This window comes from Bos taurus, chromosome 17 (assembly GCF_002263795.3).
Source record: "Bos taurus isolate L1 Dominette 01449 registration number 42190680 breed Hereford chromosome 17, ARS-UCD2.0, whole genome shotgun sequence".
Taxonomy (NCBI): Eukaryota; Metazoa; Chordata; class Mammalia; order Artiodactyla; family Bovidae; genus Bos; species Bos taurus.
In genome coordinates, this window is record NC_037344.1 from 28,720,499 (window position 1) to 28,747,329 (window position 26,831).

General features: G+C 37.5%; 1 protein-coding gene across 7 annotated transcripts in view; it reads left to right on the top strand.

The window, feature by feature from the left end:
- Window positions 1-26,831, top strand: part of SCLT1 (sodium channel and clathrin linker 1) — a 238,407-nt gene that overhangs the window by 14,298 nt on the left and 197,278 nt on the right. For 6 of the 7 annotated variants that reach the window (XR_009491020.1, XR_009491017.1, XR_009491018.1 and 3 more), the window contains exons 2-6: window positions 3,682-3,749; window positions 7,692-7,778; window positions 21,868-21,926; window positions 22,489-22,561; window positions 25,835-25,890. Coding sequence is in view for 3 of the 7 variants with exons in the window: in XM_010813763.4 (XP_010812065.2) it covers window positions 3,682-3,749; window positions 7,692-7,778; window positions 21,868-21,926; window positions 22,489-22,561; window positions 25,835-25,890 (343 nt within the window). In the remaining 4 variants the exon portion in view is untranslated. The remainder of the gene's footprint in view (window positions 1-3,681; window positions 3,750-7,691; window positions 7,779-21,867; window positions 21,927-22,488; window positions 22,562-25,834; window positions 25,891-26,831) is intronic. The other variant, XM_024977580.2, reaches the window with a different exon arrangement.

The window sequence follows — 26,831 nt, forward strand, 5'->3', positions numbered from 1 at the left end:
TTCTAATTTTGTTCTTTTACATGTAAGCTGTCCAGTTTTCCCAGCACCATTTATTGAAGCAACTGTCTTTTCTCTATGGTGTAGTCTTACCTCCTTTGTCACAGGTTAATTGAACATAAGAGTATGAGTTTATTTCTGGGCTCTCTATCCTGTTGCATTGATCTGTGTTGTCTGCTTTTGTGTAGTACAATATTGTTTTGATTACTGTAACTTTGTAGTATAGTCTGAAGTCGGGGATCATGATTCCTTACCTCTGTCTTCTTTGTCGAGATTGTTTCGGCTAGTCAGAATCTTTTGTGTTTCCATGCAAATTTTACAATTATTTGGTCTAGGCCTATGAAAAATGCCATTGACATTTTGACAGGGATTGCATTGAATCTGTAGATTGTCTTGAGTAGTATGGTGATTTTTAACAATATTGACTCTTCCAATTCAGCTTCATAGTATATCTTTTTATATATTCATGTCTTAAGTTTCTTTCCTCAGTATCATATAGTTTTTAGGATACAGGTTTTTTTCTTTATTCCTATTTTATTTTGATATAATGGTCAGTAGTTCAGTTCAGTTGCTCAGTCATGTACAACTCTTTGTGACCCCATGGACCACAGCACACCAGGCCTCCCTGTCCATCTCCAACTTCCGGAGTTTACTCAAACTCATGTCCATTAAGTCAGTGATCCCATCCAACCATCTCATCCTCTGTCGTCCCCTTTTCCTCCTGCCCCCAATCCCTCCCAGCATCAGGGTTTTTTCCCATGAGTCAGTTTTTTGCATCAGGTGGCCAAAGTATTGGAGTTTCAGCTTCAGCTTCAGTCCTTCCAATGAATATTCGGGACTTATTTCCTTTAGGATGGACTGGTTGGATCTCCTTGCACTCCAAGGGACTCTCTAGAGTCTTCTCCAACACCACAGTTCAAAAACATCAATTCTTCGACCCTCAGCTTTCTTTATAGTCCAACTATCACATCTATACATGACTACTGGAAAAACCATAACTTTGACTAGACAGACCTTTGTTGGCAAAGTAATGTCTCTGCTTTTTAATATGCCGTCCAAGTTGGTTATAACTTTTCTTCCCAGGAGCAAGTGTCTTAATTTCATGGTGGCAGTCACCATCTGCAGTGATTTTGGAGCCCAGAAAAATAAAGTCAGTCACTGTTTCCACTGTTTACCCATCTATTTGCTGTGAAGTGATGGGACTGGATGCCATGATCTTAGTTTTCTGAATGTTGCTTTTTAAGCCAGCTTTTTCACTCTCCTCTTTCACTTGCATCAAGAGGCTCTTTAGTTCTTCACTTTCTGCCTTAAGGGTGGTGTCATCTGCATATCTGAGGTTATTGATATTTCTCCTGGCAATCTTGATTCCAGCTTGTGCTTCATCCAGCCCAACATTTCTCATGATGTACTCTGCATATAAGTTAAATAAGCAGGGTGACAATATACAGCCTTGACGTACTCCTTTCCATATTTGAAACCAGTCTGTTGTTTCATGTCCAGCTCTAACTGGTGCTTCCTGACCCGCATACAGATTTCTCAGGAGGTAGGTCAGATGGTCTGGTATTCCCATCTCTTTAAGAATTTTCCAGAGCTTGTTGTGGTCCACACAATCAAAGGCTTTGGCATAGTCAATGAAGCAGAAGTAGATATTTTTCTAGAAGTCTCTTGCTTTTTTGATGATCCAGTGGATGTTGGCAATTTGATCTCTGCTTCCTAATGTAAATGGGATTGTTTCCTTAATTTCTTTTTCTGATACTTCATTTTTAGTGTCTAGAAATATAACAGATTTCTCTATATTACTTTTATATCTGGCAACTTTACCAAATTCATCGATAAATCCTGGTAGTTTTCTGGTAGCATCATTAGAATTTTCTATATATAGTATCATGTCGTTTACAAACAGTGACAGTTTTACTACTTTTCCAGTTTGGATTCCTGTTATTTCCTTTTCTTCTCTGATTGCTGTGGCCAGGACTTCCAAAACTATGTTGAATAAAAGTGGCAAGAGTTCCTGATCTTAGAGGAAGTACTGTAAGGTTTTCATTGTTGAATGTGATGTTAGCCATGGGTTTGCCATGTATGACCTTGATTGGGTTGAGGTATGTTTCCTGTATGGCTGGTTTCTGAGGATTTTTTATCGTAAATGGATGTTGAATTCTGTTGAAATGTTTTTCTACATCTATTGTGTTGATCATATGGTTTTTATTCTTCAATTTGTTAATGTGGTATATCACATTTGATATTTATGGATATTGAAAAATCCTTGGGATAAATCCCATCTAAATATTCAAAAACTCAAGAGACTTACTCTTTTGTCAGCAAATTATCAGTTTTAAATGTTCCATGTGATCTTGAAAGAATGAGTTTTGTATATTTGTTGGGTGCTGTGTTCTATTGTGGGGCTTCCCACATAGCACAGTGGTAAAGAATCAGCCTGCCAATGCAGGAGATGCAAGAGAGCTAGGTTCGATCCACTAGTAAGGAAGGAGGAGGAAATGGCAACCTACTCCAATATTTTTGTATGGAAAATTCCATGGGCAGAGGAGCCTGGTGGGCTGTACAGTCCATGGAGTTGCAAAGAGTCAGACATGACTGAGAGAGCGCACATATGCACACATGTTCTATTGGGGCTTCTTAGGTGGCTAGTGGTAAAGAATCCTCCTTCCAGTCCTGGAGATGAGGGGATATGCACGTTCAATTCCTGGGCTGGGATGATCCCCTGGAGGAGTAAATGGCAGCCCACTCCAGTATTCTTGCCTGGATAATCCCATGGATAGTGAGGCCTGGTAGGCTAAGTCTGTGGGGTCACAAAGGGTTGGATATGACTGAGTGACTGAGCACGCATGCATGCATGTTCTATTGTATTGTTTTTCTTGCTTCAAATGGAAATATTATCTTGTAGTTTCTGAGAGTCTTTGGCTCTTCTGGACCTTCTTTTCCATTGTGTCTTGCCTATTCCTTTTTAATTTGAATGCTTAGTCTTAGAGTTTCTCCTCTGTGTGGAGGTTTGTCCTGAAAGAGAATTTCAGCAGTTTTTAACTTCTAAAGAAGTATAGTTTAGCCTTATTCTCCAACTCTTTTCACATCTAGTAGCAGGAATAAAAAAATAAATGTGGAAGGTACTTTTTCTTGACTTCTAAGAATCTGAAGAGAAGCCCAGAGAGACTGAGAATTAAAACTTTCAGAATCAGAAAAATTTGTTCTTTTAACTGTTCTTTTTCCCATTGGTAGTAATTATTTGGGAGAAGGCAATGGCAGCCCACTCCAATACTCTTGCCTGGGAAATCCCATGTAGCCTGGTAGGCTACAGTCCATAGGGTTGCTAAGAGTTGGACATGACTGAGCGACTTCACTTTCACTTTTCACTTTCATGCACTGGAGAAGGAAATGGCAACCCACTCCAGTATTCTTGCCTGAAGAATCCCAGGAATGGGGGAGCCTGGTGGGAGGCTGTCTATGGGGTCACACAGAGTCAGACATGACTGACGTGACTTAGCAGGAGCAGCAGTAATTATTTGACTTAGGTGTATAGACAATCTAAATTCTAAAATGATGTCTTCAGAATGATTTATTTTGAACAGCATTGGAGACTAACAGTTTTGCATTGGATATATCAAATAATATCTACTTTATTTCTGTCTTTCAAAGTTGAACATTACAAATTGGTTTTTCTTTTTGTTTCAGACCAAAGACTAAATGAAACCCTTAGGCGGTATCAAATGGAAAATTTTTTCAAATATTCAACAGTACAGGTATGTAAATTAATTTGGGGTCTAACAAATTAAGTTCAAACTTGGTTGTAAATATTTCTGTATTTGACAAGTGTAGAATAAATGCTACTTAGGATTATTCCATGTGAAGTTGCCTATAGCACTTGAAAATTTTTCTTACAACTCTGATTCTTGTAAGGAAGCAAAGTTGTTCTTGTTTAATGACTATAAATTCTTTGACCATAGAAATTGCCTTTGTCCCCACCAGAGTTTGAGCTCACAATATATGTATATGGTGTTAAAATGTCAGAATTATAATATGAGAATTCATTAGACTTTTGAAACATCCTAAAATTGTTATTAGGGTACATCCAGTTGTAAACTTTCTCAATTCTCATAAATTTAACAGAAGCATGACCTAACTCAGAATAAGAAATAATACATGGCATTATTTTAATTTTTTTTCTTGGGCATACATTTTTATTTAAATATTGTATTAATTTTTTTTTTGACCAATAAAGTATACTTACTGGTACAGTCTGAGTTACAGGATATTAAAAGAAAAATAGCTCCTAGGTTACTGAATCAGTAAAGAAATACTTTGCTTTTGACATAAATAAATCTTATAATTAAAACTGCAATTGCTTTTAAGGTATTAAAAGGAAGTTGTTGTTTTAAGATACTAGGTGATAGAGAATCTCATGATCCACTAGCCTATACATTTTGCTCAGATTCGTAGGTTCTTTTGCTTCTGCTTGATGTCAAATGGAAATATCCCTGAAGGGAGGATTCAAACAAAAGATTGATTTTAAAGCCTGAGTAAACCTCTGAGTATGGAATTGCATCCTGTCTCCTGAAATCTGGCTGACTTGATTACGAAAGATGGTTTTACCAAATAAAATTATTGAGTCTAGGTAGCCCTTTATGTCGGAGAAGGCGATGGCACCCCACTGCAGTACTCTTGCCTGAAAAATCCCATGGACGGAGGAGCCTGGTAGGCTGAAGTCCATGGGGCCGCTAAGAGGCGGACACGACTGAGCGACTTCACTTTCACTTTCATTTTCATGCATTGGAGAAGGCAATGGCAACCCACTCCAGTGTTCTTGCCTGGAGAATCCCAGGGACGGCGGAGCCTGGTGGGCTGCCATCTCTGGTGTCGCACAGAGTTGGACATGACTGAAGCGACTAAGCAGCAGCAGCAGCAGCAGCCCTTTATGTGCTCCTTCACTGTGTACTATTAATTTTGTTTGTTTTTGGCTGCACTGGTCTTCACTGCTTTGCAAGGACTGTCTCTAGTTGCGGTGAGCAGGGGCTGCTCTTTGTTGCTATATGTGGTCTTCTCATTGCAAAGCACAGGCTTTAGGCGTTTAAGCTTCAGTATTGCAGCATGTGGGCTCAGAAGTTGTGATGTGCGGGCCCTAGAGTTTGCAGCTCTCAGTAGTTGTGGCACATGGGCTTAGTTGCTCGTGCATCAGCAGGCAGATTTTTATCCACTGTGTCACCATAGAAGTTTATATATCCTGTGATTATAATTAAAGCTGACGGTAGCATACTAAGTAGGGATAGGTTTTCCCTTACTTCATAGAGTACTCTTTGGTAAAATTATGTAGCTCCTTTAATTCTTTGAAGGTTCATGTCCTCTTACATGTGCTGTTGTCAGTCATAACAGTCAAATCTTGATTTTTATTTCTTATTTTTCATATTAGTATATCGTTACTGCCTAAGATTCCTTTGCACAGTATGCCTTCTCTTCAGAACATGTTGCTGTCTCAAGACTCCAGTCCCCATGGTCTTGCCTTTCACTACATACTTTGTATTAGTGAGTGGGAGGTGATAGGGAGCTTGAGAGGGAGTTTAATTTGCTTTCTAGCATAAAGGTCCCAGAGAAGGCAATGGCACCCCACTCCAGTACTCTTGCCTGGAAAATCCCATGGATGGAGGAGCCTGGTGGGCTGCAGTCCATGGGGTCGCTAAGAATCAGACACGACTGAGCGACTTCACTTTCACTTTTCACTTTCATGCATTGGAGAAGGAAATGGCAACCCACTCCAGTGTTCTTGCCTGGACAATCCCAGGGACGGGGGAGCCTGGTGGGCTGCCGTCTATGAGGTCGCACAGAGTCGGACACGACTGAAGTGACTTAGCAGCAGCAGCAGCATAAAGGTCCATATCCTTGGCCATATGCAGTTCACCTTGGGGATTTTTCACCCCAGAAACCATTATTCTGGTTTCTGATAAAATACTCAGGAGGAGTTTTCTTTTGTTGTTATTGATTTTTTTGTTTTGTTTTTGCTTTCTCTTTGTTTTGTAGTAAAGGAAGAGAGAGGTAGGAGTTAACTGTTCATTATCAAAGAGTAAATGGGACCAGGTGCACTGGCTCAGATCTCGTTCCTGTAATTTTAGTTGTTGCTACTAGCAACAGAAATTCTTCATAAATTTATTTGCCCGTTTTGTTTAGCTGCATTTCCCAAGTTCCTAGAATAATTTTTTTATATACTCAATAAATATTTGTTGAATTAATGGAACAACTATAACCTTCCTCTTCTTCCCTCCTACCTACTTTTCTTCCGACATTGTGTGAGCTCTGTTGCCAGATATAATGAAAGTGGAGATGTAAAAAGTCATGATCAGCTTGAGAAATATAAATAGTTCATGCTTTTTGTTCTGTTTTTAAAGGTAAAATCCTAGTGAACTGTCCTTTTTTCTCATACTAGGTACTGTAAAATTGCCAGGACTTGTGTTAAATGGACATATTTTTGTGAAACCCTTTTTCCAGTATCGAAAAAACCTGCAGTAGTTTGATATTTCTTATATTTTAAGTTGGTACTTCAAGGATAATTTTTACAGGAACTGTATTATAAGTGAAAGCTAAAATTCTGTAGTATTGTTACCATGTAATGATCATTGAGACTTCTTTTGGATCAAAATAAGTTCTGTGAATTGCCTTAAGATTTTTTTATATAGCATTGTTTCTTAAGAAAATACAAGATCTAATACCTTTATAATAAATAGTAATACTTAAATTCTGTGGATTTAAATGGAAAGAGTCTTCCAGTGTCTTTAATAGCTTATATATTTAATATATTTGGTTCATAATACCTTCATAATTCATTCTTTAAAAAACATTTTCCCTTATAATTTTATATAACTTTCTAAAGATATTTTATTATAATTTGTATTTTATACTGGACTTATGGTTGATTTACAATGTTGTTAGTTTCAAATACAGCAAAATTATTCAATTATACATAAACATATATCCATTCTTTTTCAGATTCCTATCCCATATGGGTTATTATGAGATAGTAGAGTTTCCTGTGCTATACAGTTGGTGCTTGTTGACTGCCTATGTATAGTATCATATATATATTAATCCCAAACTCCTGATTTATTCCTATCCCCACCTTTCCCGATTGATAGCCATAAGTGTTTTTTTTTTGACATCTGTTTCTGTTTTGTGAATAAGTTCATTTGTATTATCTTTTTAAATTCTACATACAAGTGATGTCATATGATTTTTGTCTTTTCTGCACCTTGGTCACTTAGTATGATAATCTCTAGGTCCATCCATGTTGCTGCAAATGGTATTGTTTCATTCTTTATATTTTGAAGAACTAGTTAGCATTATTCAAAAATTAAAAAATCAGCTGCACTAGGAGGGGCTGTACAAAATGGAAGATTTTTATGGATAGAAGGAGAGGAGGTAGCAAAAGGTATTAGCAAAGGAAAAGAAAGGATTATTTCAGGCCAGGCTCTCTTCTAATGGGGGACTGACACTCCAGGGGCCTTTTTCATGCAGTTACTTCAATAGTACTGATTAGGAAATTTCAGGTGGACTGTTTTAAAGGTCACATCTCTGGGAGGGATTGAAACCGTCTTAGTTTTTGCTATGATGGGGATGGGGGAGGAAATGATCCCACTTGGGGCTTGTTATTTCTTTTTTAACAGTGTGATGGTACAATTTTGCATTTCTCTGATAAATAGGTATGTACATTTTCATATGCTTTTTGGCCATCCAGATGTTCTCTTATACATGAGTTTAAGCAAGCTCTGGGATTTGGTGATGGACAGGTAAGTCTGGCGTGCTGCAGTCCATGGGGTCACAGAGAGTCAGACACAACTGAGCTGAACTGATGTTTTCTTTTGAGATGTTCCTTTTTAAATATTTTTCCCATTTAAAAAATTGGGTTATTTACCTTTTAAAAAAAAAATGATTATTGGAGTATAGTTGATTTTACAACGTTGTGTTCAAGTGTACAACAAGATGAATGAGTTATGCATATACATATACTCATCCTTTTTCAGATTCCTTTCCCATATAGGCCATTACAGAGATTGAGTGGAGTTCCATGTGCTATACAGTGGGTCCTTATTAGTTATCTGTTTTATATATAATAGTGTGTAATGTCAATCCCAATCTCCTAGTTTATTTCTGCACCCTCCTCTTTCCTTCTTGGTAACAATAAGTTTGTTTTCTATATCTGTGAATTTGTTTCTGTTTTGTAAATAAATTCATTAGTGTCATATTTTAGATTACATGTACAAGTAAATATCATATGGTGTTCATCTCTGACTTCACTCAGTATGACTATTTTTTAGGTCCATCCACGTTACTGCAAATGGCATTATTTCATTCTTTTTATGGTTGAGTAATATTCCATGGTATATATGTACCACATCTTCTTTATCCATTTCTCTCTCAGTGGACATTTAGGTTGCTTCCATGTCCTAGCTGTTGTAAATAGTGCTGCAATGAACATTGGTATGCATATATCTTTTTGAATAATGGTTTTCTCCAGATATATACTCCCGAGTGGAATTGCTGGATCATATGGTAGCTCTATTTTTAGTTTTTTAAGGAGCTTTCATACTGTTCTCCATAGTAGCTGTATCAATTTATATCCCCACCAACAATGTATGAGGGTTCCTTTTTCTCCACACCCTCTCCAGCATTTATTGTTTATAGATTTTTTTGATGATGTCCATTCTGACCAGTGTAAAGTGATACCTCATTGTAGTTTTGATTCACAGTTCTCTAAGAATAAAGTGATCTTTTCATGTGCCTCTTAGCCATCTTTGGAGAAATGTCTGTTTAGATCTTCTGCTCATTTATTGATTGGGTTTATTTCATTTTTAATGGCTGAATAATATTCCATCTTAAATTTATAAAGCTAAAGATACTTTACATAACTAATTTCTTGAATGACTCCTTCAGGTTGTTGTGAAATTTAGTTGTCTTTCTTTGATTATTTTTTTTTTTTTCTGTATAAATAAAAAGTATTTCAAATCACATTACTCTTTGAGAGTGTAGTAGTGGGCAGTGACTGACAAATATTCAAAGATAAAAAGATTTTATTCAAGAAGGTTAGTGGGTCATATCCTTTTTGCCTCATTTCTTTCCTCCTACTCCCCCACCCCCTTAAATCACTCCCTTTTCTCACATGAAAGCTAACTGAATCCTCTTTGTAACCTGTGCCACACTAGTATTATACATGTATGTACTAGGGATGGGAATAAGTGTTTTTGTTCTTTTTGTACTTGCTGAGGGACAGAGTGGAATATTAAAAATAAGTTTATTTTCTCTGAAAACTCTCTTAAAAGTATCTTCCTTTTCTAGCATGAAACTTGTTTTTCTGCCTGTTCGCCCTTGAACTCAGAATTTTTTTTAAAAATTGAGACTCAGGAAAGAGAGGAAATAACATAAACTAGAAAGAAAAGGAAGGAAGAAATAAATATAAAAGCATGGTGCTAAGAGGTATGAGTTGATTGTGGGAGGAAAAGACAGTCATTGTGCACATTTATTCACTGATAGAGCAAACGTTAATATATTCAACAAATTTTGAGTGCTTGACCACTAGGTAAGCTCTAGGGACAAACCTATGAATAAAATACGCAAAGGATCCTCTTTCAGTGGAAGAGAGAGAAATGAATGAACAAAAACTGTGATAGTTTATGAACAAAATAAACAGGGTGCTGAGAGAGATTAACGTGTATACAGTGTGGTGGTGGCTGAGACTTGTTTTTGGTAGAAAAGGCAGAGAAGACTTCTTTATGGTAGCAACATTTAAGTTGGCACTAAAAGTGAAGAACAAGCCAAGGAAAAAGCCAAGAAGAGGCTCTGAGGCAGGAAGAAATTAGGCATGTCTTATATAATGTATAAGAGCTGGGCCAATTGTAATCCAATAATAAGTTATTTGAAATTTATGTTGAAGGAATAGTAGGGCTACTCTTGTTGATCATGAGTTTAGAAATATAAAACTTGATCGATAACAATATAACCAACCACTTTTACTATTTAAATCAAATTACAAGCTTTCTAGACCAGTACTGTTCAGTGGAACTTCCTGTGATCATGAAAATGCTGTATAGTTCAGTAGTTTTTAATATGGTAGCCAGTAACATATGGGGCAGTTAAGCACTGGAAATTAAGCTACACAACTGACAGGTCTTTTATCTGATTTTCACTTAAGAAATTTTAAATTTGAATAGACTAATGTGGCTTATACAGAGTACATCATGCAAAATGCCAGGCTGGATGAAGCACAAGCTGGAATCAAGATTGCCGGGAAAAATATCAATATCTTCAGATACACAGATGACACCACCCTTATGGCAGAAAGCAAAGAGAAACTAAAGAGCCTCTTGATGACTGTGAAAGAGGAGAGTGAAAAATCTGGCTTAAAACTCACCTTTCAAAAAATGAAGATCATGGCATTTGGTCCCATCACTTCATGGCAAATAGATGGGGAAACAATGGAAACAGTGATAGACTTTATTTTCTTGGGCTCCAAAATTACTGCAGATGGTGACTGAAGCCATGAAATTAAAAGACGGTTACTCCTTGGAAGAAAAGCTATGACCAACCTAGATAGCATATTAAAAAGCAGAGACATTATTTTGCCGACCAAAGTCCATCTAATCAAAGCAAAGCTATGGTTTTTCCAGTAGTCATATATGGATGTGAGAGTTAGACCATAAGGAAAGCTGAGTGCTGAAGAATTGATGCTTTTGAACTGTGGTGTTGGAAAAGACTCTTGAGAGTCCCTTGGACTGCAAGGAGATCCAACCAGTCCATCCTAAAGGAGATCAGTCCTGAATGCTTATTGGAAGAACTGATGCTGAAGCTGAAACACCAATACTTTGGCCGCCTGATGTGAATAACTGACTCACTGGAAAAGACATTGATGCTGGAAAGATTGAAGGCAGGAGGAGAAGGGGATGACAGGATGAGATGGTTGGATGATCTGACTGACTTGATGGACATGAGTTTGAGCAAGCTCTGGGAGTTGGTGATGGACAGGGAAGCCTGGTGTGGTACAGTCAGTACATGGGGTTTCAAAGAGTCGGACTCGACTGAGTGACTAAACTGAACTGAAATGTGGCTTATGGCTATTGTTTTTTAGGTAGTGCAGTTCTAAACTCGGCATGTGATGGATTACTCAGGTAAAACTGTGAGGAGTTGATTTGCCTCATCCCATAATCTAGTGAAGATAGAAATCAGTAATTTAGGATTTTAATGAGTCTGAATTAGGAGTTTATCAGTTTCTTAGGTCATACTTCAGGCACCTTTATTGATGAAAATCAGCCTTCTCTTGATAAGAATGAAAGGTGTAAGAGTTTGCTGCAACCCTCTGAAATGTACAAGAACACCTTCACAGAATGCTAGTCAACCTATACTTTGTTTTCTTCCAAAGGATAGAGGAAAGGATGCTATTTGGTAGCCTGTGATGCTGATTAAAATCAGGAAGACAAAATTAAACATTCAGAACAGTAATTACAATACTTAAAGAGTATGTAGTTGTCTTAGAGGAAGAAAAGTGTCTATAAAATTAGTTTACCTGACTACAATCCAATATTATTGCCACTCTCTGTGATTAATCATCACTGTCATCTCAGGAAGTCATCTTGGGATAAAAATAGATATAAATTAATTATACAATATCCACTTTTCAAGATTTTTTAAATTCTATAAATATTTCTTTTCTTTTGTATAATTTGTTTAAATTCTGTTTTAGGGAATATAAAGTCTTATAAATACTTTTATAATAAGTCAATTTCAATCCTATTCTCCCAACCTGATTTTTTAGGAAATAATGCAGTCTCTAATTCCTAAAGTTTTACTAGTAAGTAAGAATGGGTTGCTGAATCTGTATTTTTATTTTCAAATATTTATCTTATGTTTTGATTTATTACTTTTATTTCAGAATGTTACAGCTTTTATAATTTAGATTATTGAGTCCTTTATTTTTGCATTTGTATCTCCTTAGCAGCTATCCTTAGAAGATAGTTATGGAGCAATGTTTTCACTGAATTCACCTTAATATATATTGAGCACCATCTTTATGTAAGGCACTGTGCCAGGGGTTTTGGCAATGTAAAGGTATGTAAAATAAAATAGCAATTTTAGAGGAACATAGAGACTTATAAAAATATGGGATGAGAAATATTAAATAATTGGATAAAAGGCATAATATTTGAATCTTTTAAGAACTTTAAAACCAGCTATTAGTAATAAGAGAAAAAAAGGAGATCATGTATAGTTGGAGAGATCTGGGAGTTTCCTGGAGGATATGTAGTGTATCTGAGAGGCACTGCTAAGTAGGTAGGATTTCGAAAACTTCAGTGGGGAGCCAAAAGAGGGCGTGGTGAAGAGCATTGTAGCTGGACCCACTGGCATGATGAGTAGCCAAAGTGGGTAAGAAAATGAGAGTTGTATTTAGGGACTAAAACATACTTCAGTTTCCATAATGTGTTTGGCATATGTGAAAGAAGTAATTGAAAATAAGGTTAGGAAAGGTAGATTGTTCCCACATTATAGAGGACCTTGAATGGTTAAGTTGAATAGTTTGGATTTAAATTCTAGAAGATTATTAAATATTTTTTAGAAGAATGGCTTTCTGAGTAATCTGGAAGAAACTCATCACTAATTTATTATGCATCTATTGCAAATAAAGCACCCATTCCAGTCCATTTTAGTTCACTGATTCCTAAACTGTCGACGTTTACTTTTGCCATCTCCTGTTTGACCACTTCCAATTTGCCTTGACTTATGGACCTGACATTCCAGGTTCCTATGCAATATTGCTCTTTACAGCATTGGACCTTGCTTTCGTCACCAGTCACATCCACATCCGGGTGCTGTTTTTGCTTTGGCTCCATGTCTTCATTCTTTCTGGAGTTATTTCTCCACTGATCTCTAGTAGCATATTCGGCACTTACTGACCTGGGGAGTTCATCTCTCAGTGTCCTATCTTTTTGCCTTTTCATACTGTTCATGGGGTTCTCGAGGCAAGAATACTGTAGTGGTTTCCCATTTCCTTCTCTAGTGGACCACATTTTGTCAGAACTCTCCACCATGACTCATCCATCTTGGGTGGCTCTACATGGCATGCAGTCCATGAGGTCGCAAAGAGTTGGACACGACTGAGCGACTGAACTGAACTAGGTTTGTCCTGGCTTTTCGTCCAAGGAGCAAGCATCTTTTAATTTCATGGCTGCAATCACTGTCCACAGTGGTTTTAGAGCCTAAGAAAATAAAGTCTCGCACTGTTGCCATTTTTTTCCCACCTATTTGACATGAAGTGATGGGACTGGATGCCATGATCTTCGTTTTTTGAATGTTGTGTTTTAAGCCAGCTTTTTGACTCTTCTTTTTCCCTTTCATTAAGCGGCTCTTTAGTTCCACTTTGCTTTTTGCCATTAGGGTATTGTCATGTGCATATTTCTCCTGGCAATCTTGATTCCAGCTTGAGCTTCATCCAGCTCAGCATTTGGCATGATGTACTGTGTATATAAAATAAATAAGCTGGGTGTCAGTATACAGCCTTGACGTACACCTTTTCCCAACTTTGAACCAGTCTGTTGTTCCATGTCCATTTCTCACTGTTACTTCTTGACCTGCGTACAGATTTCTCAGGTGGTTTGATATTCCCATCTCTTTAAGAATTAAAGAGTTAGTTACTAGGTTAATTAAAAAAAATTGAAACCATGATGAGATGTCACAACATAACCTTCCAGAATGGTTAAAAGAAAACATAGCCCCACTGAAAAGTCAAATACTGGAAAGTATGAAGAAAAAAATGAATCAGACATTGCTGGTGATACTGTGTGAAGAATTTTGTAGTTTCTTCTAATTAGAAAGATGGTAACGATGACCCTATATGCAAGATAGCAAAAGAGACACAGATGTAAAGAACAGATTTTGGACTCTTTGGGAGAAGGCGAGAGTAGGATGATTTGAGAGAAAAGCATTGAAACATGTATATTATCATATGTGAAATAGATCTCCAGTCCAGGTTCGATACATGAGACAGGGTGCTCAAGGCTGGTGCACTGGGATGACCCTGAGGGATTGGATGGGGAGCGAGGTGGGAGGAGGGTTCAGGATGGGGAATACATGTACACTCATGGCTGATTCGTGTCAACGTATGGCAAAAACCACTACAGTATTGTAATTAGCCTCCATACCTGCATACAGCTTTCTCAAGAGGCAGGTCAGGTGGTCTGGTATTCCCATCTCTTTTAGAATTTTCCAGTTTGTGGTGATCCACACAGTCAGAGGCTTTGGCATAGCCAATAGAGCAGAAATAGATGTTTCTCTGGAACTCTCTTGCTTTTTCGATGATCCAGTGAATGTTGGCTCTCTATAATGTTGGATCTCTATAATGCAAATATTAATGTGCTTGATGTTGTCCCAGAGGTCTCTTAAACTGTCCTTATTTCTTTTCATTCATTTTTCTGTTCAGCAGCAGTGATTTCCAGTTCTCTCTCTTCCAGTTCTCTGATCCATTCCTTTGTATCATTTAGTCTACTGTTGATTCCTTCTAGTGTATTTTTTGTTTCCATTATTGTATTCATCTCTGTGTGGTTCTATGTATTTTCTACAAACTTCTGACTTCTTGCTCTGTACATCCATTCTCCTCCTGAGTTCTTTGATCATCTTTATAATCATTGCTCTGACCTTCCCTCAGGTAGATGCTTATCATAACGTCACTTATTTCTTTCGGATTTTATCTTGTTCCTTTGGCTGGGACATGTTCTTGTGCTATCTCATTTTTCCTAAGTTGCTATTCCCATTTTTATGTATATGTTAGTTTTGTTACATATCTTGACCTTGGAGAGGTATGATGTGTCCCAGCAGCACACAACCCTCTCGTCACTCAAGCTGTGTATTCTAGGACTTGCTCCAGTAGGGCTGCATGGGTCCTTCTTTTGTGGCAGGCTGACTATTCGACAATTTGGTAGGTGTGTTTGGCCCCTAGCCTGGTTAGTTGCCAGGCACTGTGTTGTGTGGATGCTGCTGACTACTGGTTAATGGGACATAGTCACAAGGTGGCTGGCTGCAGAACCGTAGGGAGCTGTGGGGTTAGTACTGGCTCACTGGTGGGCAGTGTCTGCATCCAGAAGACTCCAGGCCATTGCTTACCCACACTGGTGGTTGAAACCAGGTCCTGGGGTTAGTGCCAGACCACTGGCAGGCAGAGCTCTGGGTCCTGGAGTCTGACTGAAGGATCCAGAGATCTCACACCTGCTGTCAGATGGGGGTGGTTACTGATACAGTTTGGTATGTGCTTTGTGGTGTCTTGAAGTTTGCATTGGCCTGCTTTGTGGCAGGACTGGGACCCATCTGATCCTAGAGTAGGGTTTTTCCTGATGTAGGCAGGCTAGATATGCACACAGAAGGACTGTGGTTTTCTTGCATCTCTTGTCTCACCTCTGGTGTGTGAGGCTGTTCTGGAGGCTAGTGTATACTTCCTGGAGTTCAGAGTTGGTGCCTGCCCACTGGTGAGTGGAGCTGAGTCTTGGGTCTCTGATGTGCAGTGCTATGTCAAGAGGCATGTCTAGATGTGATTGTATGCTCAGGAAGTCTTTAGGTGGCCTGTCTGCTGACGGGTGGGCCGTGACCTTGCCCAGTTAGTTGTTTGATGAGCTGTGTCAGCATTGGTGCCTGCCGCTTGTTGGGTGGGGTCAGCCCTTGGCACTGATGAATTTGAAGGAGGATCTCAAGATGGAGGCCACCAACTGCAGAGTCCATGCAGTAGATAGCCACCACATACGTCTGCCGCAAGTTTCTCTGTCTTCAGGGTGAGCCACAGCCACCCTGCACCCCTCCAGGAGTTTTCCCAAGGCAACCATGTGTGTCTGGTCCAGGCTTCTGTCAATTTATTTCTTTTGCCCTGGTTCCCAGTACATGTGAAACTTTGTGTTTACTCTGTAAGAGTGAAGTCTCATTTCCCTCAGTCCTTTGGATCTCCCAGTATTAAGGCTCATTGGTCTTCAAAGCCAGATACTCTGGGGGCTCCTTTTCCTGGTTCAGGAATCCCCAGACTGGGGTGCCCAACATGAGCCTTAGAACCCTTCCTCGTGTGGGGGAAGTACTATATTATAATTATTCTCCATTGTGCATTGCCCACCTGGGGTGTGGGACTTGATTATATCTTGAGTGTGCTTTCCCTTCTACCTGTTTTGTTATCATTCCTTCTTTATGTCTTTGTTTATGGAAGACCTTTTCTGCATAGGTTCTGATTTTCTCCAGTGATGGCTATTCTGCAGAAAGTTGTGATTTTGGTGTGCTCATGAGAAGAAGTGAACTCAGGATTCCTCTACCCCCCATCTTTGCCAGTCTCCTCAAAGGAAACTTCTGTATCTCTTATGGCATTTGAATCAACAATCAATAACTGCAGAACAGAGAAAAAGCAAATTATAAGGACCAGACAAAAATTTTGATATTACTACAGATGCAATATCATTTAAAATGATTAAATATACATTTAAAATGATTATAGGGTGATTTATAAACAACTTTACACTAATATCTTTGACCATGTAGGTGAAATAGACAAAATGCCTGAAAAAGTAAAACTTACTAAAACTGATACAAAAAGCAGTAGAAATCTGAGTAGTCTTTCATCTGTTAAAAAAGCTGAATTAAGTATTAAAAATCATTTCACATGCCAAGCACCTTTTCCAACCACAAAACTATGGATTAAAATCAACTATTTAAAGAAGCTGCAAAAATACAAACTCACAGAGGCTGGACAATATGCGACTAAACAACCAATGAGTCACTGAAGAAATCAAGGGGAAATCAGAAAATACCTGGAGACAAATGAAAATGGAAACATGATCCAAAATCTATGCAGTGCAACAAGAGCAGTTCCAAGAGAGCAGATACACCGTGCTCAAATAGGATTTATCATAGATTCTAGGATGGTTCAGCATTGGCAAATTAGTAAAATACGCCATATTAACAAATTGAAGAATAGAAATCATATTATCTCAATGTGAAAAAAAAGCTTTTTTAAGAAATTTCACATTCATTTATAAGAACTCTGAACCAAGTGTATATAGAGGGAACACACTTCCATCTGGTAAAGTCCATATGTGAAAACCCTGCAGCCAGTATGGTGCTCAGTGGTGAAAAACTGAAAGCATATCTGTCAGAGCAGCTATTATCAAAAATACTAGAAATAACAAGTGTTGGCTAGGATGTGCAATAAAGGGAACACATGCACAATGTTGGTAAGAATGTAAATTGGTATGTCCACTATGGAAAATGTATGGAGGCTCCTCTGAACATGGAAAATAGAATTACCATACAAACCAGCAATTCCACATCCGAGCATTTTCAAAGAAAGAAAAACATTAATTCTAAAGATATATGCACATTTGTATATATCTTTAGAATATGATATATTGCAGCATTATTTACAATAGCCAAGATATGGAAACACCCTAAGTGCCCATCGATAGGTGAATGGATAAAGAAGATGTAGTACATATGTGCAATGGAATATTGTTGTTGCTTTAGTAACTAAATCATGTCCAACTCTTTGCGACCCTGAGGACACAGAAGCCTACCGAGCTCCTCTGTCCATGACATTTCCCAGGCAAGAATACTAGAGTGGTTACCATTTCCTTCTCCAGGGAATCTTCCCGACCCAGGGGTTGAACCTGCACCTCCTGCATTGGCAGGTGGATTCTTTATTGCTGAGCCACCAGGAAAGCCCAATGGAATATTCAGTTCAGTTCATTTCTGTCACTCAGTCATTTCCGACTCTTTGCAACCCCATGGACTGCAGCACTCCAAGCTTCCCTGTCCATCACCAACTCCTGGAGCTTGCTCAAACTCGTGTCCATTGCATCAGTGCTGCCATCCAACCATTGCATCCTTTGTCATCCCCTTCTTCTCTTGCCTTCAGTCTTTCCCAGCATCAGGATCTTTTCCAGTGAGTCAGGTCTTCTCATCAGGTGGACAAAGTATTGGAGTTTCAGCTTCAGCATCAGTCCTTCCAGTGAACATTCAGGACTGATTTCCTTTAGGATTGACTGGTTTGATTTCCTTGCAGTCCAAGGGACTCTCAAGAGTCTTCTCCAGCACCACAGTTCAAAAGCATCAATTCTTCGGCACTCAGCTTTACTTTCTAGTCCAACTCTCACATCCATACATGACTACTGGAAAAACCATAGCCTTGACCAAACGGACCTTTGTTGGCTAAGTAATATCTCTGCTTTTTTAATATGCTGTCTAGGTTCGTCATAACTTTCCTTCCAAGGAGCAAGTGTTTCTTAATTTCATGACTGCAATCACCATCTGCAGTGATTTTTGGAGCCCCCCAAAACTAAAGTCTCTCACTGTTTCCATTATTTCCCCATCTGTTTGCCATGAAGTGATTGGACTGAATGGCATAATCTTAGTTTTCTGAATGTTGAGTTTTAAGCTTAGTTTTCTGAATGTTGAGTTTTAAGCCAACTTTTGCACTCTCCTCTTTCACTTTCATCAAGAGGCTGTTTAGTTCTTCACTTTCTGCCATAAGGGTGGTGTCATCTGCATATCTGAGGTTATTGATATTTCTCCTGGCAGTCTTGATTCCAGCTTGTGCTTCCTCCAGCCTGGCATTTCACAAGATGTAGTCTGCATATAAGTTAAATAAGCAGGGTAACACTATACAGCCTTGACGTACTCCTTTCTCAATTTGGAACCAGTCTATTGTTTGATGTCTGGTACTAACTGATGCTTCTTGGTTGGCATATAGATTTCTCAGGAGACAGGTAAGGTGGTTTGGTATTCCCGTCTCTTTTACAGTTTTCCACAGTTTGTTGTGAACCACACAGTCAAAAGCTTTGGCATGGTCAGTAAAGCAGAAGTAGTTATTTTTCTGGAATTCTCTTGCTTTTTTGATGATCCAGCAGATCTTGGCAATTTGATCTCTGGTTCTTCTGCCTTTTCTAAATCCAGCTTGAACATCTGGAAGTTCATGGTTCACATACTGTTGAAGCCTGGCTTAGAGAATTTTGAGCATTACTTTGCTAGCTTGTGAGATGAGTGCAATTGTGCAGTAGTTTGAACATTCTTTGACATTGCCTTTCTTTGGGATTGGAATGAAAAAGGACCTTTTCCAGTCCTGTGGCCACTGCTGAGTTTTCCAAATTTACTGACTTACTGATTGCACCACTTAAACAGCATCATCTTTTAGGATTTGAAATAGCTCAACTGGAATTCCATCACCTCCACTAGCTTTGTTCATAGTAATGCTTCCTAAGGCCCACTTGACTTGCATACCAGGATGTCTGGCACACCATCGTGGTTATCTGGGTCATGAAGATCTTTTTTGTATAGTTCTTGTGTGTATTCTTGCCATCTCCTCTTAATATCTTCTGCTTCTGTTAGGTCCATACCATTTTCATCCTCTATTGTGCCCATCTTTGCATGAAATGTTCCCTTGGTATCTCTGATTTTCTTGACGAGATCTCCAGTCTTTCCCATTGTATTGTTTTCGTCTGTTTCTTTGCATTGATCACTGAGGAAGGCTTTCTTATCTCTCTCTGCTATTCTTAGGAACTCTGCATTCAAATGTGTATATCTTTCCTTTTCTCCTTTGTCTTTTAGCTTTTTTCTCAGCTATTTGTAAGGCCTCATCAGATGACCATTTGTCTTTTTGCATTTTTTTCTTCCTTGGGGATGAAAATTCCTTGGGGATGAGTCTTAATCACTCCTGTACAATGTCAGGAACCTCCATCCATAGTTCTTCAGGTTCTCTGTCTATCAGATCAAATCCCTTGAATCTATTTCTCACTTCTACAGTATAGTCATAAGGGATTTGATTTAGGTCATACCTGAATGGTCTAGTGGTTTTCTCCTAGTTTCTTCAACTTAAGTCTAAATTTAGCAATAAGAAGTTCATAATCTGAGCCACAGCCAGTTCCCAGTCTTTTTTTTTTTTTTGACCATATAGAGCTTCTCCATCTTTGGCTCCAAAGAATATAATCAGTCTGATTTCGGTGTTGACCATCTGGTCGTGTCCATGTGTAGAGTCTTCTCTTGTGTTGTTGGTAGAGGATGTTTGCTATGACCTGTGTGTTCTCTTGGCAAAACTCTGTTAGCTTTTGCCCTGCTTCATTTTGTACTCCAAGGCATCTCTTGTTTGTTAGTCCACGTGTATCTTGACTTCCTACTTTTGCATTCCAGTCCACTATAATGAAAAGGACATCTTTTTGGGGTGTTAGTTCTAGAAGGTCTTGTAGATCTTCATAATCAGCCATAAAAAAAGAATGAAATCTCTGCATTTTTGTTGACATGTATGGTCCTAGATGGTATTATACTAAGTGAAATAAGTCAGAGAAGGACAAATAACATATGATTTCCCTTGTGTATGAAATCTTAAAACAGATGAATAAAAATAACAAAACAGAAACACAGCCATAGATGCAGAGAATAAACTGGTTGCCAGAAGAGAGGCAGGGTCGGGGTATGTTTGAAATAGGTATAGGACATTAAGTTAACTTCCAGTTACAAAATACATGACACACAGAATGCAATATGCAACGTGGGAAATAGTGTCAATAATAATGTAGTATCTTTGTCAGGTGACAGATGATAACCAGACTTACTGTATAGGAAGGGCCTACTGACAACAATGTTAATCTTAATTATATTGTACTTTATATCCCCAGTACTTATTTAGCTTTTAAGTGGGTCTTATAAATTGTGGCTTTTGACTACCTTCATCCATTTCTCCCTCCCCTTAGACCCCACCTCTGGTAACCACAAATCATATCTGTGTTTCTATATCTCATAATGGGCATTCCAACTCAAGGTGATGCCAGCAGTAGTATGTGAGATAGTTGCTGGAGCACCTCTCAGTTTCTGCTGGTTACTCATTTTCACAAGGTAAGTACAGAAATGCCATTAAAAAACAAACAAACAAAAAGACAGGAGAGCTCCCTCTAATTTTTCCCCTCCAATCTCTGCCTCCACTTCCTATTTCTGATTCTTGTTGTCCATGGCATCCAGCCCACCTTCCTCCCCTGCCTCCCCAGTCTTTTAGCCCTCAGTCTGCTTCCCAGCATTGTCCAGCTCTTTCAGTGTCATGCTGTATCTGTCCCCTCTTCTGACTAGTGTCATCTCTTCTCGCCACCCTACTTTAAGGAGTTTTGTTCCCGGATCTCCGCCTGGTCCTTGCAGACCGTGTGTTTGCTGCCTGTTCATCTTGCTCCTCCCTCGTTACTCTCCCTTTCTTGGTACTCCTTTATGTTTGTCCCTCCTCCTCCTCCTGGTCTTTATTTCTAGCCCCGTGCACCGTAGTCCTGATCAAAACTCCAACCACCCCCAATCACATCTGGAGATGCAGTTATATCTGGCGACTTGGTATTCTCTATTTTCTGTCTTTATAATTGGTAGATTATAGAGTGAGTTTTCTAGGTAATTGTCTGTGAATGAGAACAGTATTGCATCTTCCTTTTCAGCTTTAGGTCTCCAGCTCCCTGTCCCTGTAGCAGATTCCACTGATTGGAGCCTTTGGTACAATGTTGAATTTTAGCAGTGCTAATGCGCAGCCTTGTATTATTACTGAATTTTGTGCAGCACTTCTGATGTACACTGTCAAGAACAGAAATCGATATAGGTTTTTGGTAGAAATTCTTTATCAATTGAGAATTTTCTTCCTATTTCTAGTTTACCAAGAGTTTTATTATGTACAGGTGTTAACATTTAGCAAAACGTTTTCAGCATCAATTATTTTTTCTTTCTCTTTTGTAATTGCAGTAACAGATTTTCTAAGGTTATAACATTTTTAATTGTATTTAATTTTAAACTTCTGTCAGTTGAGGCTCAAGCAATATGAGAAAATAAAATTTTAAGATGCATTATTTTCTGTTACAGAAAGGTGTCTTCAAAGGAGATGGAGATGACACATTAGAAAACTCGGCAGCTGACCAAAGGTAAGGTTGTGTTACCAGAAAATATTTTCTTAATTATGTTTAATTATTGTTAAAAAATTTTTTTTAGTATTAGGAATGTTTATTCTAGTCTCCTCTAATTAGGTTTAAATGACCTGTCATTGAATTGACAAGGGAAAAAAAAGCTGCTATCATCATCTCTAAGAGTGGCTCTCAACTGGGTGATTTTGCTTCCCTTCCCTCCCCAGATACTTGCCAATGTCTGCTAACGGTTTTGCTTGTCACTGTTGTGGAGGGCAAGGGCACTAGTGGCACCTAATGGGCAGAAGCCAGTAATGCTGCTTAAGATCCTACAGTGCATAGGTCAGCCCCTACAATAAAGAAAAAAGTTATTCAGCTTGAAATATTAATTGAGCTAAGGCTGTGAGAATCTCTGGTTTAGGAAAAAGGTGTAAAGTATTGATTGCTATGGAGAAAATGAATATAAAAGTTTTGATGGAGAAAATTAACATAAAAGTTTTGATGTTTGTTTATTTCATGTTAGATACTTATTAAACTAGATTAAACAGAATATGCATCTTTCTAACTTTGCATTTTTTCTTAGCTTTTTAGTTCCTCTTATAACTGAGTATGATAAGCATTTGGAAGAACTAAATGGTCAGCTGAAATATTATCAGGTATGAAATCATATGTGTTAACCCTTTGGTAATATTTCCTTTAAAAAAAGAAAAAGTAAATAGAAATTGTTTCTTCACAAATCCTTTGCTAAGGAAGAAAATATTTACCTATAATCAATTTACAGCATTGTGTTAGTTTCCAGTGTACAGCAAAGTGATTCTGTTATCCACATTTATATGTTTGTGTATATATGTGTATTCTTTTTCAGATTATTTTCCATTAAAAGTTAGTATAAGATACTGAATCTAGTTCCCTGTTCTATACAGTAGGTCCTTGTTGTTTGTTTTATATATAATAGTGTGTATCTATAAATCCCTGTATCTTAATCCCTGTATAGTGTGTATCTATAAATCCCTAACTTATCCCTCTCCCCTCTTTTCCCTTTGGCAACCGTAAGTATGTTTTCTTTGTCAGTGAGTCTGTTTCTGTTAATTTGTATCAATTTTTAATTCCACATATAAGCGATATTGTATGATATTTATCTTTCTCTGACTTACTTTACTTAGATGTTAGTTTCTAAGACCATCTATGTTGCTGCAAATGCATTACTTCATTCTGTATGGCTTGAGTAATATTCCATTGTGTATGTGTGTGTTTATACATATATGTGTGTGTAATGTGTTTATATATATCGCACATCTTTTTTATCTGTTTGTGTGTTGATAGATACTTAGGTTGCCCCCAAATCTTGGCTGTTGCAGATTGTGCTGCTATGAACATTGGGGTGCATATGTCTTTTTGAATTAAAGTTTTTGAATTAGAATTAGTATTTTTTGGACTATGCCCAAGAATGGGATTGTTGGATCACATGGTAATTCTGCTTTCCATTTTTTAAGGAACCTCTATACTGTTTTCTGTAGTGATTGTACCAATTTACACTCCCACTAACAGTGTAGGAAGGTTCTCTTTTAGCCACACCCTCTCCAGTATTTACTATTTGTAGACATTTTGATGATGACTATTCTGAGTAGTCTGAGGTGATACTCATTGTGGTTTTGAATTGCATTTCTTCAGTAATTAGTGATGTTGAGCATCTTTTCATGTGCCTGTTGGCCATCTGTATGTCGTCTTTGGAGAAATGTCTGTTTAGGTCTTTTGCCCATTTGTGATTGGGTTGTTTTTGTTTTTTTTTTTTTTTTTTTTTAGCTATAGAGCTGTTTTTAACTGACAGTAACAGAGAGCTCTCTTTTGCACAGATGACGTTTTGCTTTTTAGGATCTCTCTCTCTCTCTTTAGTCGCTAAGTCGTGTCTGACTCTTGCGACCCCATGGACTGTAGCCTGCCAGGCTTCTCTGTCCCTGGGATTCTCCAGGCAAGAATACTGGAGTGGGTTGCCATTTCCTTCTCCAATTTTTAGGATAGTGAAAGTTCCTGCTGAATTCACTCTCTCAAAATTTACTATAATGACCTGTGGTTTGTTAGTTGTAAAATGGAATATCTAGTTTCTTGAAATTAAACTTAAATTTTAAATTTTTTCTATAATCAGTCTGATTCCTTTATCTCTTTAATCAGCTAGTTTACTAAGATATTTAACTTCATTTTCCATTTGTCATTCTCCATCTAAAAGTGATTACTGGATTCATTTCAAAAAAGAGATAGGTATAGCAGAACACCCAAGGGTCTGTGATAAGAATAGTTGCTACTTTTAGGGAGAAAAAAGATGTTGACAGCTACTTCTAACACTTGCTCACATAGATATTATTGATAAGCATTAGTTCTTGTGGCTTATCTTATTGACCCAGTCAAAAAATAGTGTATCTCAAAAGCAGGAAATTTTTCGTAATAATTCTCTATATGAAAGATTTTCTTCCAGAAAATGTAAATAATTGGGGAAATTTTGATGATAAGAAAGTTATGGCTGAATTTTATTTCCTTCTAACTCTTAAATATTTTGAAATATTTTACAGTAAAAAAATCTTTAGTGTTACTGTAACAATTTACCCTGAATCCATATCAATGCATATATCCCACCTAATTATTTGAAAAAAATTTTTCAAGATACACTGACATTTCTGAAAATTTTAAAGATCAATCTAAAATTAAAAATACAAAGCAGGAATAATTGCTACAATAAAGTCCAAACCTCTTAGTTAACATGACATTCAAGACCTGCCACCTGCCTTTCCAATTTTACCTTTCATTGCATCGCTCTATATATGGTCAGTTCTCAAGTTATCTGGTAGTGAATTCATTCATTTTGATTTAATTGTGATTCAGGCACAGCAGGGAGCTGGGAAAGGTTCACCTTTCAAGCCAACTTTGTAGTTATAATTGGCTGTTACTGATTTCCTAGACCAAACTGCCTTGAGCTTCTCTGGTTGACAGGAAGAGAGAAAGGCTTGGAGCTCTGCCTGTTCCAGCCTTCCCTTGCCAGGTTCACTCCAGGCTTGGCACTTCTCCTTTAGCCTAGGGTACCCAATCAAGACTAACGGGCAGATCATGAGTTGATTGCAGTTTTGTTTTAAGTATGGTTTTACATGGCCTCCTTCCTGATCTCCATTTGCTCATTTACTCTTATTGAGAACTGACAACTATGCCTGTGTTGTCTAGTATTTTTTGCTTATTTGCTTTTACTCATATTTCACCCTGCTCTAAATGTCCTTCCTTTTCTGTTGAAATCTTAAAATCCTTTAACCCCTCAGAAAAAATTAAAAATACCTTCAATTCATTCCCTTTTCAATGTGTATTTTATTCTTACTGGTATTTTAGTTAGTGATTTTTTTTAAACTGTATTTCCTACTACTGTATGTGTTAGTAACCACATTGGTTTGCTGTAACAACCTTGTGTATGCAGAGAGATTAAACAACTAATGAGGTCAATCAGAGACTGAATGAATTATTGCTAAAGAAGAACTTTATCTGCTTTTTTTCACCATTAACATTTTACTTTTCCAAATTTAAGCACACTTACATGGACTTCCACCTAAAGTAGGATGAAACAAGACATATAGTCAAGGTCTAGGGATCATCTAGTGTTTCTTACAGTGGCATATTGAGGAATATCTTTCTTTTACTATAAACATCTATAAATCATACAACTTATTTATAAATATTTCTTAGTATATTACATAAGAAAGTTTTATTTATATTCTATTCAGAATGTTCTGTATATCATTAAAATATCTAATATTTATTGTTAGACGTGAATAATAATTATTTCTTATCTATAGACTAGTGTCACAGATTGCACGCATATGAATGAACTATTAATACTTAATATAGATCTAAATGTCTTGAAGATGTTTTCCTACAGCTATAATTTATTCTTTCAGAAACAGATGGGTGAGATGAAACTACAATTTGAAAATGTCACCAAGGAAAATGAAAGGTAGATCAATGAACTGTTTGTTATTTTATTTTTGTCTTAGGTAACTTTTATTGTTACTTGGTATTTTATTCATGTAGTGTACTGGTTATGAATGTGGACTCTGGGGCCTGATGTCCTCTTTGACTCCTGGCTCCATTGCTTTCAAGGTATATGACCTTGGACAGTTACTTAACCTCTTTGTGCTTTAGTTTCCTCGTCTATAAATGGGAGATAATAGCAGAACCTGTTTCATAGAGCTGACTATAAAGGACAAAGTAAATGCTTAAAATAGGGCATATAATTAACACTTTATAAATGTTTAGCAATCATTAGTAGTAGAATAGCATGAAATATATAAATACATTAGGAAACATACCAATAAAAAGAAAGCCTGTCAGCCCACCATCCAGTTAAAAGCTAAAATGTTATCAGTACTGGTACACCTATCCATGTTTTCTTTCCCTATGTCATCCCTCTCCTTCCCTCTGCCAGCAGTTAATACTGTCTTGAAATTTTATCATTCCCTTGCTTTTAAAATTTTTATACATACATCTATGCCTCATGATATACTATTGTTATGTTTTTTTTTAAACTTATATAAAACAGTATTATTTAGTCTTCTGAGATGCACTTTTTTTCACTCAGTATCATGCATAAATAGAAGAATTTCAAGGGATGAAATTGCTGGGTCATAGGCCATGTGGTATTCAATCCTGCAATATATCGCCAGCTTAATTTCCAAAGTGGCTACGCCAGTATTCATCCCACAAGTGATATTTATGAGTTTTTATTGATCCGTATCTTTTATCAACACTTGCCCTTACCAGGTTTCTTAATTTTTATTATTTTGAGTCCTAAATAGTATTTCATTGTGTTTTTAATTTGCATTTTCTGAATACCAATATGCATTTATTTACCCATGTGATTTCTCATGAAATGCACATTCATTTCTTTTTCCCATT